The 13,353-nt window shown below is 40.9% G+C and overlaps 1 protein-coding gene across 2 annotated transcripts in view; it reads right to left on the bottom strand.

Annotated features, from left to right (window-relative positions):
- The window catches only part of Foxn2 (forkhead box N2), a 49,021-nt gene that overhangs the window by 3,557 nt on the left and 32,111 nt on the right, over window positions 1–13,353 (bottom strand). For both annotated transcript variants that reach the window (XM_051157914.1, XM_051157843.1), the window contains exon 4: window positions 11,548–11,612. In XM_051157914.1, coding sequence (XP_051013871.1) covers window positions 11,548–11,612 — 65 coding nt within the window. The remainder of the gene's footprint in view (window positions 1–11,547; window positions 11,613–13,353) is intronic.

The following is a 13,353-nucleotide window of genomic DNA, read 5'->3' on the forward strand; positions in this document are numbered from 1 at the left end:
AAATCAAGGGTATTATGTCAAAGACAATAAAATGCAAGCAACAGCAAAAACGCCTTTTTTCATTCGTAATGAATGAGAACATATGAACTGTATTGAGGTCTACCTTTAAATTAGCTAGAAGGCATCATAATACTATGTTTTAGCATTTTACCTTGGATACCATCTTATAGTTATACATTAATTACAATAGTTGCAAGATTAAAATATACATAACTGGTCACCTTATGATCTGAACTTATAGATGCTAAATAGTTACTGTAGAATCAAAAATACTGATGCTCAGTCACACTTATACACATGTCCATGAGCACTACAGGGTTTTATGGGCAAGTACATACATACATACATACATGTTCACGTCTGTGTTGGTGTGCATGCACATGTGTGTAGAAGCGAAGTCATCTTTTTTGTTGCTGATACTCACTGTGTAGCTTTGTTATAGAAATTTAGGAGGCTCATCAAAGTACAATGCAATCATCTTGACACATTTGTATGTAAAAGCTACTTTGTATATACCACTACATTAATGTTAGAATCAGTTTTGATATAGTAAGAGTTCAAGACACTCAAAAATCACATAAGTATTATTTAGAGCTGACATAACAAATAACCCTGTTTATTATTTTTATTATTTTATTTTTTGTTTTCGAGACAGAATTTGTGTGGCCTTGGCTGTCCAGGACTCACTCTATAGACCAGCCTGGCCTCAAACTCACAGTGATCCACCTGCCTCTGCCTCCCAAATGCTGGGATTAAAGGCGTGCACCACCATGCCCGGCTAGCCCTGTTAATTTTATTAGAAGATACTGAAATCCCATGTGCCTGTCATTTTCAAAACTCATCGTGAATAGATTGTTCAGGAGAGCCTGTCTCTCCACTGTATAACCCACATTTATACATTAATAAAAAGAATTTAAGACACATTGAGCCTTACTTAAGATTCATTAGAGTGACTGCATCTAATTTTTCAATATCTAATTTTCCTTGAAGGATGCTAAGGCCTAATGAGGTTTTTGGTTTTGTTTTGTTTTTTCCAAATGGAAAAAAAAGCTCCCAAATCCATAAATATAGTCAAAGTACAAAACAATATTATTGATAATTTTTATTTAATGTGTATGGGTATTTTTTGCCTACATGTATGTCTGTGCACCACCTGTGTGTCTGATGCCTGCAGAGGCCATTTAAGGTCACTGGATACCTTGGATTTTGTTTTGGGGTAATTTTTTGAGACTGAGTATTTCACTGATTGGAACTTGTCAAGTAGGCTAGCCCAGCTGGCAAGGCAGCCCTGGTAGTCCTGTCTCCACCGCCCTAGCACTGGAATTGTAAGCACCTGGCTCTTTCACGTGGGTTCTGGGGCTCAGGCGCAGGTCCTCATAAGGAAGCATCTTATTGATTGAGCTCTTTCTTCTCTCTCCTGCCTCAGTACTAGACATTTTGTTTGCGTGCTTGCTTATTTCTTTGATTGGAGACCGGCATCACTATGTCACCTAGGCTACCCTAAGAACCCCGATGCTCTCTGCCTCTGGAGTTTAGAATTAAGGTGTGTGACACTGCACAACCTCAAGCTGGGTATTGAACAGGGGCAGGAGAATCATGAATCCCCAAAATGAGAACAGAGCTACCTGAAGACCCAGCTGTACCACTCCTGGGCATATACCTGAAAGATGCTCCACCACACAACAAGGGTACTGTCCAACTATACTCACAGCAGCTTCTTTTCTAACAGCCAGAACCTGGAAACAACCTAGATGTCCTTCAACTGAAGAATGGATAAAGAAACTGTGGTACATTTACACAATGGACTACTACTCAGCTATTAAAAACAAAGAAATTGTGAAATTTGCAGGGAAATGAATGGAACTAGAAACAATCGTCCTGAGTGAGGTACCCAGACCAGAAAGACACACATGGTGCGTGCTCACTTATAAGTGGATATTAGCGACATAATGCAGGATAACCACACTACAATACACAGACCTAAGTTCTCCTTCAGAAGGACAAAGACACCAGAAGTGGTTGAAGAGAGGGAACAGGACAGGAGCCTATCACAGAGGTCCTCTGAAAGACTCCACCCAGCAGGGGATCAAAGCAGATGCTGAGACTCACAGCCAAACATTTGGGCAGAGTGCAGGGAATCCTATGGGGGAGTTGGGGAATAGAAGAACCAGTGGGGACAGGAGCTCCACAAGGAGACCAATAGAGCCAACAAATCTAGGTCCATGGGGGCCTGCAGAATCTGATGCACCAACCTAGGACCATGCACGGAGAGGACCTAGACCCCTGCTCAGATGTAGTCAATCAGCAGCTCAGTCTCCTCATAGGGGGCAGGGGCTGTTCCGACATGGACTTTATAGCCTGCTCATCCATCACTCCCCCCGATGGGGTGTCCATGCTAGGCCACAGAGGAGGAGGATGCGGGCAGTCCTGAGAGACTTGATAGGCTGCGGTCAGATGGTGGGGAGGGGGGAGAGAGGGTGGGAACAAGAGGAGACAAGAGAGGGAGCTACAATTGGGTTATAAAGTGACTACATTAAAATATAAATAAATAAGGGAAAATAAAAAGAGTCATAAATTCCAGATAAGCCTGGGACACAATGAGAAATCAGGTCTCAAAAATGCACAAATATGAAGCCAGACATGGTGGTGCACACACTTAATCCCAGCACTCAGAGAGGCAGAGGCAAGTGGATCTCTATGGGTTCAAGGCCAGCCTGGTCTACAAAGCAAGTCTAGGCCGGGCATGGTGGAGCATGCCTTCAATCCCAGCACTTGGGAGGCAGAAGCAGGTGGATCTCTATGGGTTCAAGGACGCCTGGTCTACAAAGTGAGTTCAGGACAGCCAGGGCTACACAGACAGACCTTGTTTTGGAGAAAAAACAAAAACAAAAACAAAAAACAAAGCAGGTCCAGGACAGCTAAGGTTACATAGAGAAACCTTGTCTCAGAAAACAAACAAACAAAGCACAAATTATGAGACTGCGCAGAAGGTAACGGTGCTTGCTGCCAAGTCTGACGGTCAGAATCAGGTCACAGGACTCCACATGGGAAGGAGAGAAGCAGCTCCCACAAGCTGTCCTCTGACCTTGTGTATACACCTTGTACAAATTAATGTGGTATCTAAAGGACTCTGGCTACCACAGCCACACTTGATAAGCTTGTCTTCCTCTTGGTGATACTAGTTCGAAGAAACCAATGAAATGGTATAAGCAATGACTGTAAACCTTTGCTTAAAAGATGAACTTAAAACAGGATCTAGATATGAAATTTGTATCCATTATATCTTTATGACACTACAAAATTTTCCAATTCAGTTGCTTTAGTTTACTCTATGTTAATACAGACAATGAACCTTTAGGATACTGACTTGTTTACTCCCCAACATGAGTGCAAATTCTGTTAGGGTAAGCAGATACTGGGGTTTTGGTGCTACTTGTTTTGGGGGACAAATGTCTATGTACCCCAGGCTGACTCCAGCTCCTGAGTCCTGGAGATTAAGGATGTAAACCACCAACCGGAGCAGTAACACTGCCACCCTGGGTTTGACAGTAAGCTCAAATACATCTCACTATAGCACCTTATTTCAAAGAAATAAACAGAGGGCTCCCTAAGGATCAGGTAGGATTTGTGCTTCAGTGATGGGCCTCTCAAATGCAAGTGTTCAAGGGTTAGAACTCCTTAATATTCAGTAAGCATCCAGGATTAGACTGAGAATTGCAAAAAATAACCAGACTGCTATGTCTTCATTCTGTCTCTTAGAATTCTTTAAGTAAGGCAACAAATTCATTACAACTACCAATATTTTAATCCATCTGGTCCATTGGTTTAATTTTAAACATATACTAATCTGCAGCCATAGTTTGTACTTAGATGTTCACTTACCATTAACATGAGCATCAACTGCCAAATTGCATCTTTATGTGCAGTACCCTAAGTGTTCTAGTGTAACAGACACTGACACTTGGTAACTGGAACGAGCTCATCTGCGTTCCTCACCACCAAGTGTAGCTCAGCAGTGCTTGTTACTGGGCTCGCCATTTGGTTGGTTATAGCCTTCTGAAGCCCCATAACTACCCTCTGTCTTACTGTCTAATAAGCCATCAGGAAAGTGATTCTATGATGGGACAAATGAATGCAAAAGTGTTAAAACTAGAGCCCAACATGATGCACAAGTGACCTTTGTAAAACATAAACTGCTATTTTCACATGATTAGAGACTGCAATGCGTCCATCTTATAGGAGCACAGGCCACGGCTTCTAACTCCTGATCTGAGGCCCTCTGTGCCATCTACCAGCTGTGTGACCCTGAGAAAGTGACTTCAAAGTTTACTTTCCTTCCTTATTTCTTTTTTCCCAAGAGAGGGTTTCTCTGTGCAGCCCTGGCTGTTGTGGAACTTACTATGCAGACCACACTGTCCTCCGACTCACAGAGATCTGCCTGCTTTTGCGTTCTGAGTGCTGGGACTAAAGACATGAGCCAGCTGGGCGCTGTGGTGCACACCTTTAGTCCCAGCACTCGGGAGGTAGAGGCAGGTGGATCGCTGTGAGTTCAAGGAAAAAGAGTCCAGGACAGCCAAGTCTACACAGAGAAGCCCTGTCTCGGACCACCACCCCCCACCCCGCAAAAAAGGGGGGGGGAGCTAAAGACATGACCCACCACCGCCCCGCCTTTTTTTCTCAGGTGTAGAATATACAACAAAAGGGTTCAGTGTGGTGCTGCTGCAGCCGCTGTAAGAAACACCAGCTACTCATTTTATGCCTAAAACAACAGCTTGTGTCCCTTACACGGCATGCAGTAAGCCTCTGCTTCCCTTGTCTACCTCCATGAAGCCACCAATCACACCTGCACAGTTCTCCCCACAAGTCCGCGCTGACACACACACTCAGCTACCTGTCCACTAACAGATGAATGGATAATGAAAATGTGGTACATGTATACAACAGAATTTCAGTCAGAAGTGAAAGAAAATGAAATTATGCAACTTGAGAAAAATAGATGGAAGTAGAAAATACTATATCAAGTGAAGACAAAATAGAGAATGTTACATCCGTACGTGGAGCTTAGCTTCTGGTCTTTATGTACGTGAGTACTGAGGAGGGCGGATGCCTGGCTACTGGTAGAGGCCCCGTGAAAAGGGGAAGAGGGATAGCGAAGATAATAAGCACACGTGGTATCAACACAAAGGGTGGATGAGCAGGCTGCGCTGACCACTCTTCAACCCCACTTGTCCGGAGGCAGAAGCTCGTGGAACTCTGTGAATTTGGGGCCAGCGTGGTCTACCTAAATTTCAGGCCAGCCAGGGCCACATAGAAAGACTGCCTCAAAAAGACCAACAAACAACAACAACAACAGATAGAAAAAGGAAAAAGGAAAAGAAGAACCCTGACACTGGAAGAGTTAGGTGGGGCTGGGTGACAAAGACAGAAAGAGGCACTAAGTATAAAAACACCATTAAAAAGCCGGGTGTGGTGGTGCACACCTTTAATCCCAGCACTCGGGAGGCAGGGGCAGGCAGATCTCCAGAAGTTCGAGGCCAGCCTGGTCCACAAACTGTGTCCAGTACAACCAGGGCTACACAGAGAAACCCTGTCTCAAAAACAAAAACAAACAAAAAACCCTAAAGAAGTCACTTTATTAGTCCATATTAAAGCCCTTCAGGGTTAAACTATAAAAAATATTCTAAACTATATCTTAATCTAAGCTGTAAGCTTAGTTTAATGCTGATTTCTGTAACCCACCTCTATGTCTGGTTGCAAGCTTTGTTCTGAGAATTTATTGTTGAAATGTTGTGTAAACTGTGCTCCCCAATTGTCCCCCTGATGTTAATAAGGCAGTTTACAGCCAATCGATGACCAGGGGAGAGAATAAGTCTGGACTTCCTGCCAGCACAGGGGGAGGAGTGAGGGGAAGTAGGGACTCAGCCACAGGTAGGGTCCAAGGAGGACCAGGAGGAGGGAGCCGGAGCCCAGGCGAGCTACGAAGTGCAAACACTGCCGGAATGTTTGCTGGAAGACAAACTAGCACAGAGGGTTTAGACCAGACTTTAACTGCTCAGATTGTGTTGTGAGGCCTTGTATTATAAAAGAGTCTCAATTATTTGTGTGATAGCTGGGTTAAGAAATAAACTAAGAGCTGGGCAGTGGTGGTGCACGCCTTTAATCCCAGCACTCAGGAGGCAGAGGCAGGCGGATCGCTGTGAGTTCGAGGACAGCCTGGTCTACAAAGTTAGTCCAGGACAGCCAAGGCTAACAGAGAGACCTTGTCTCGAAAAACAAAACAAAAACAAAAACAAAAAAACAAAAAACAAACAAACAAACAAAAAAACCTAAGAGAAACAAATACTATTGTATAAAAACTTCAGCAAATGGAATACAAGGGGCAGAATTCACAGTAATCTAGCAAGAACTTTTGTAGAAAATAAAACTACAGAGCTGTTTCTTGGTTCTGTTAAAAAAGAGAGGAAGTGCAGTTCCTAAGGCAGGAGCTCACCGCTTCCTGATCAGACACACCCCTAAGGGCAGCAAGGCCTGCAGCTGCTGCAGAAAAACTATCCCTTTTAGCTAAAACTAAAACTGATACTTTACAAACCCTGTCCTAGCCAGGTGGTGGTGGCACACACCTTTAATTCCAGCACTCAGGAGGCAGAGGCAGGGGGATTGATGTGAGTTCAAGATCAGCCTGGTCTACAAAGTGAGTCCAGGACAGCCAAGACTACACAGAGAGACCTTGTCTCAAAAAATCAAAATAATTAAATAAATAAAGAAACAAACAAAGCCTGTCCCAGCACTCGGGAGGCAAAGGCAGGCAGATCTATGTGAGTTTGAGGCCAGCCTGGTTTACAAAGCTAGTCCAAGACAGCCAAGGCTACACAGAGAGACCCTGTCTTGAAACAAACAAACAAACAAATAAAAACAAAAACAAAACAACCCTGGAGAGGCAGTTTCCTGGAGAGAAGAAGGGAGAGGGAGGTGGTGTCATTCTAAGGAAGCTTCTCAAAGCCAGATTTTCTTTCCCAGCCAAGGCAGGAAGACAAATCCCTTTGAGAAGGGGCTCTTGCTAGCCTGACTCCTGCTGGCCAGAAGAGCAAATACTTCGTGGATACAATAACTTTCCAGAGTAGGGGAGGGGTCAGGATCTGTAAAGGTGGCAGAAGAAAAAAAAAGAAAGAAAGAAAGAAAGAAAAAAAGCTTCTCTCTGTAACCAGGAGCCAAAGACAAACCGAGAAGCCACATGCATCTGAACGGGTAAGGTCTAGAAGAAAGCTTGGTCTAAGAAAATAGAGTCCAGCTGGTCAGTGGTGTGCATGCTTTTAATCCCAGCACTTGGGAGGCAGAGGCAGGTAGATTTCTGTGAGTTTGAGGCCAGCCTGGTCTACAAAGAGAGTCTAGGACAGCCAAGGCTACACAGAGAAACCCTGTCTCAAAAAAACAAAACAAAACAAAAAAATCAAAAAAAATAAAGTCCTTAGGCAGAGGTTTTGAGGGTAAAGAAATTTTCTATGTTGATAAAGATGGAAGACACAATAACACATGCTTCTGGATTCCATTTGAGTTTGTGTTTCTTAGCATACAAATAATTTTTTCAGTGACGATTATAGTTTTGTATGTACTCTTTGGGAGAGATCAGGATAAGACAGACTTGGAGAAAGAAGAGAAGTTAGATGCTAAATTGAAGGCCACAGATGAACGTTGGAGCAAGAGAACCTTCAGAGAAACCCAACACCACAAGAGGTAGTTCCTGGTGAAGAGAATCCACAAAGGCGTGAAGAAAGTGCAGAATAATGGCAGGCCACTGAGGTGCTGGCTAGAAAGTCTTTGGCTATAGGCCGACATGGTCAGACTAGATATTATGTGTGCATTGTCAAGGTTCAATTACTAGATGAAGGTCTAGTTGAAGTAAAAACGCAGATCCTGTTTGGTGCTGTCTTGGAACAAGGTCATACAATGGCCTATGGGCTCCACTTTGAAGAGACTGGAGAGCTAAAAAATGCATACGCACCATGCCATAGGTTCATATTCAGAATTCCAACAGGCCTTGCCTTAAACTCTGGAGAGCATGGTTCTGAGGTTACACGCTTGCTAGAGACGGTGACTGTCCTGGAGATGTCTTTGCAATTGGGGATCACAATGCTTCAGCACGTATATCCATTGAAATACAACTTTCTTTTAAAGCATTATGACATGAAAACTATCACAGATATAACTTATAATCCTATGTGTCAAACAATTATGATATCTAACAATTTTTAAAAGATGATTATAAAACAGAAGAATATAATATCTCCCTGAAATAGATTAAATAATACATTGATTTTAATTTGTTTGTTTGTTTTGTGGAGACAAGAGTTTCTCTGTGTAACCTTGGCTGTCCTGGACTTGCTTTGTAGACCAGGCTGGCCTCAAAGTCACATCCCCCTGCCTCTGCCTCCTGAGTGCTGGGATTAAAGATATGTGCCACATCTCTGGAGAGCCCTGATTTTAAATTTTTTTAATGAAACAAATAACACACCTGCTAAGATACATTGGATTTTAGAAAGGCTGCTGAATTAAATCAGCATATAAAGGTCCTAATTCCAAAATGGAAGATAGGAAACGTGTTGGGGAAGGGAATATGCTCTTGTCTCAACAGAAAACAAAAGGCTATGTATTCCATCCAAACTGATGGAAATCAAATTTGACAGGGGGAAGACCTCCTGAAAATCTTGGCTGCAGACAGAAGCAAAGAAATAAAGAAGACCAAACAGGACAGGTAGAGCTCTGAGATGACTGAGACATGAAAATGTCTCCAGCCAGGTCTTCGGCTATGCAAGTCCAGTAAGTCTTTGGCTACAAATTCCTCGGGACTTATCATGCTATTCTTTTAAATGGCATAAAAAATTCTTTAACTGAACTATGCTCAGTACACAGCCCATACATATATTAACACAAAAATATATAATACGTTTCAAAGTTTATTGATTTTGCAGAGCAAGAGGACGAGACACCAAAAAGACAAGACAGGCAGCCCAAGCGATCCTGCCTCACAGAAGGCCTTAGTGACAATGGTTCCTTGAAAATCTTCATCTAGGACAATTTCAAAACGGCTATCTAGACCATCCAGCATCACAGACTGTTCCAGTCAGACTTCAGTTAAGCTCTGAACTTCCTCAACATTCAGAGACTGGACAGCAAATGTTTCAGCCAGTTTTCTTAAGACTGGACAATATCCCATCCAAAAAAAATCTATGTACCATTCCCATGGAGGGGGTGGATGGTTTTGCTCATTGTATGGGTGATAGTTGTTTGTTATTGTTTTAAAGGGGTTGGGTATAAGAACAGTTAAAGTTAAAAAGGTAGATTATTGAATCTACTTTTAGACCAAAAAGCATTAATAAGCCTGAAATCTTATACTGGTACAGCATTGTACCTATGTAACTGTTAAAACTGCAGTGTCTAGTCTTTTTGAAAGCTGCCATTGCCAACTGTTTAGGATACTTAGGAAATGCATATTAGCAGTCAAGACAATCAGACTCATGGTCCTGTAAGATATCATTTTAGTTAATTACACAAATGTTTTCTAGATTGGTAAATAAAATTGCTAGAAACAAACAATTCAAATAAGTACAGAGGGAAATGGTCTTCAAAAACCTCAGAGATCTATAGAATATGGCACTTAAAGATTTTATTAATTCAAGGCATTTCTGACATGACACAGGTCTGCTCCTGGCAGCACCCCTGTTGTACTTCACAGAGCATCAAAAGGCTTCCCATGTGGCAATCCAGCCACCGGGTGAGAAAATGTCCTTGTATCAATTACAGATAGAAACTGTCCAAACAGGACAAACTACATGTAGGAGAGTTGACTGCCAAGCTTTGTAAGGACAAGGTAGACAAGTCCTGCTTCACAGAAAAGCCTGTCCAATATCCTAGGCCAGAATGAAGATGATGCTCCAATGTTATGGAGGAATTTGGGGGACTGTTCAGGCAGCCAAATATCTCTGTCATTTCTATACTTTTGAAAGCTGCTTGCCAGTGCTTCCTACATATTTAGGTAATATTTATTTCTTCTAAGATCTCTGATAGAGTTGAAGACTAGATAGTTATAGTCTGGGCTTGAAAGATGATTCAGCCGTAAGAGGACTGGCTGCTCTTCCAGAGGTCCTGAGTTCAATTCCCAGCCACCACATGGTGGCTCACAACCATCTATAATGTGATCTAATGTGCACTGTATACATAATAAATAAATATTTTTTAAAAAGATAGTTAATAGTCTCAGAGTTAAATTATTTAGGATAGAAATTGGCATAGTAAAAGACTTTATCCAAGGATTGCCAAATAAACACATGTTTATTTTCATAATTGTTAGAGTTTGTTACTGTAAAAAAGGGAGCCTTTTGGGACTGGAGAGATGGCTCAGAGGTTAAGAATACTGGCTACTCTTTCAAAGGTCCTGAGTTTAATTCCCAGCAACCACATGGTGGCTCACAACCATCTCTAATGAGATCTGATGCCCTCTTCGATCCTGCAGGTGTACATACAGGCACTACACTGTATATATAATACATTAAAAAAGAGAGAGGAAAGAAGCTTTTTATTAGACTAAAAGGGGGAAGTGTAGGCATAAGGTTATTGAGTAGTTTAAATGCTGATTTCTGTACCCATGTGTAGCTACAAGCTTTGTTCTGAGAATTTACTGTTCAAGTGTTGTGTAAACTATGGTCCCCAAATTCCCCCCTGAAATGTCAATAAAAACAGTTTACAGCCAATCGATGAGCAGGGGAGAGAATAGGGCTGGACTTCCTGCCAGCCAGGGAAAGAGGAATTAGCGGGGGGGGGGGGGGGGGGGGTGGGACAGGGATTCAGCCACTGGTAGAGGCCCAAGAAAGATAAAGAGGAAGGAGATGGAGCCAAGGAAAGCTGCAGCGTGCAAGCATTGCTGGGATGTTTGCTGGAAGACAAAATAGCAGAGGGTTAAGAACAGACTTAGGACTGTGTTGTAAAGCCTTGTACTGTAAAAGAGTCTCAATTATTTGTGTGATAGCCGGGTTAAGAAATAAGCTAAGACAAATATACAATGTTTTATAAAAATAACTTTCAACAATAAGGGATGGCAAAATTCTTTAGGAAAGGGTCACAAGCATTTTATGATAAGCCAGTTGGCAAAATCAAAGGAGCAATGTGTAGGTCTCTGTTACAGCTAATATTACTGCTGTAGTAGATACTATTTCTCAAAATGTCATTGTTAGTGTCATTTTTTTCTTCTTTGACCACTTCATAAATGTAACATTACCATGGGCCATATAATAATAAGTAAAAGTAACTCCAATGGTAGTATTACTAAGAAATTAAATGCCACTTTCAAGGAAAATTATACATAAAAGCAATGAAGAGGAACAAACTTCCTAGACATTATAAGTCACTGAAAAAACCCAAGGGCATATACATCATACCAAATATTGATAAAAGATGACTTTTACTTTCTCTTTAGAAATTAATTCCTTAAATCTTCTATAATTAGAAAAATTTAAACTCCTGAATTTTAGCCAAGAGGATGTTTTTCATACATACCTTTAAGAGTTTGCACTTGACTTTGCTTGAGAACAGAGCTTAAGTAGTGAGGCGAGAGAGAACCACTAAAAACAGGAAGGGAAGACAGGTGTGCTTGTAAAATCTCATTTCATTTTTCTATAGAACCTAGTCACAAATGCTTATATATACAATGAAAACCACAAGTAATTTCCACCCCGTTTTCTTTGCTAATAGCACTCAGTTTAGAAAGAGTCTACTACGGTCCAAAGTGCACAAAGGTCAAGATTAAAAAATCATCATTTGGTCATTGTTAAGAAAATACTTTCTCTTAATTTCTTCATTTGTAAGACAGAAAAAGCTTCTAACATAGTATTTTTGTACCAGCTACATAATAATGCACTTTAAATGCCTTTAACTGTATGTGTGTGTGTATTTGGTTTTATATTGGATATTTAAGTTTAGCATAATACCAACAGTTATTAGTTTAACACTAAGAATTTACCAAAACAATGTTTAAGAAAAATTCTATATAAAATACCACAGAGTTAAGTTCCCAAGGTTTTTTAGTACAAACATTAAAACTTTTTTGGGAGGAGGGGACTCTATTTGTGGTAGTAGAGAATAATCTTTTTAAATGTTATTAAAAGCTCATTTCCTACCCACAGATTTCCCATACAAATTACAGGAAGGTTACACAAAAACATGTCAGAAGGAAACAAGAAAATGGAGCAAAATGCTTCACTTTATTAATATTTTAAAGCCAGCAAGTAATAACCCCCATGCTGTTATTTTAAAAACGTGAAATTGCTCAAGAGATAAACGTGAAAACACAGCATAAAGGCAGTGAAATGTGACTTGTGACTGCTTACAAAGGGCAGCGCCATTGCCCCATTTGCCTTTAATTAGGAGCATAGTTAAATAAGTCATGAAAGTGAACAATAAAGGTATTTCATTATTATTATTACTATTATTATTATTACTACTACTACTACTGTTTTGTTTCGTTTTTTGAGACAGGGTTTCTCTGTGTAATAGTCCTGGCTGTCCTGAAACTCACAGAGATCCGCCTGCCTCTGCCTCCTGAGTGCTGGGATTAAAGGTGTGCACCACCACACCTGGCTTAGCTCCAAATTATTAATTAGCAGATAAGCAAAGGTCTGATCTTTTTCTTTTTTTTTTTCTTTTGAGACAGGGTTTCACCATGTACTTTAGGCTGACCTTTAACTCAGAGAAAGCCCTCTTGAGTCCTAGGATTAAAAGTGTGCAACACTATACCTGTCTCCATTTCTTTAAAAAATTTTGTTTCAGTTCATTCTTTAAAAATTTTGTTACATTACCTGCTGGTTCCTCTTACAATGACATATAATGTCCAAGAGGTGATGCTGCTGACATTTCAATTTTACTTCCCTGATCATTTATTTATTACTACATTCAACTATAACTTTCCGTTAAATAAAAATTCAAGAACTCAAATGAACCACAGTAGGAAATTCTGATTTTTTTTTTTGTTTTTTTGTTTTGTTTTGTTTTGTTTTTTTGAGACAGAGTTTCTCTGTGTAGCCTTGGCTGTCCTGGACTCACTTTGTAGACCAGGCTGGCCTCGAACTCACAGCGATCCGCCTGCCTCTGCCTCCCGAGTGTTGGGATTACAGGCATGCGCCACCACCGCCCGGCTAGGAAACTCTGAATTTGCTAAAGTGAGATTTCATTTTAATTTTATCCCTATGTATGTTTTTGAAAATGTAAAACTGATCTTTCAGACTTTTGAAAAAACATTAAGCATCAAGGACTATCACAAATATATAATAGAATTTTGAAGTTTTTTTTTATTTGTTTGTTTTTCAA

Source organism: Acomys russatus, chromosome 1 (genome assembly GCF_903995435.1).
Source record: "Acomys russatus chromosome 1, mAcoRus1.1, whole genome shotgun sequence".
In the NCBI taxonomy this organism is placed as follows: Eukaryota; Metazoa; Chordata; class Mammalia; order Rodentia; family Muridae; genus Acomys; species Acomys russatus.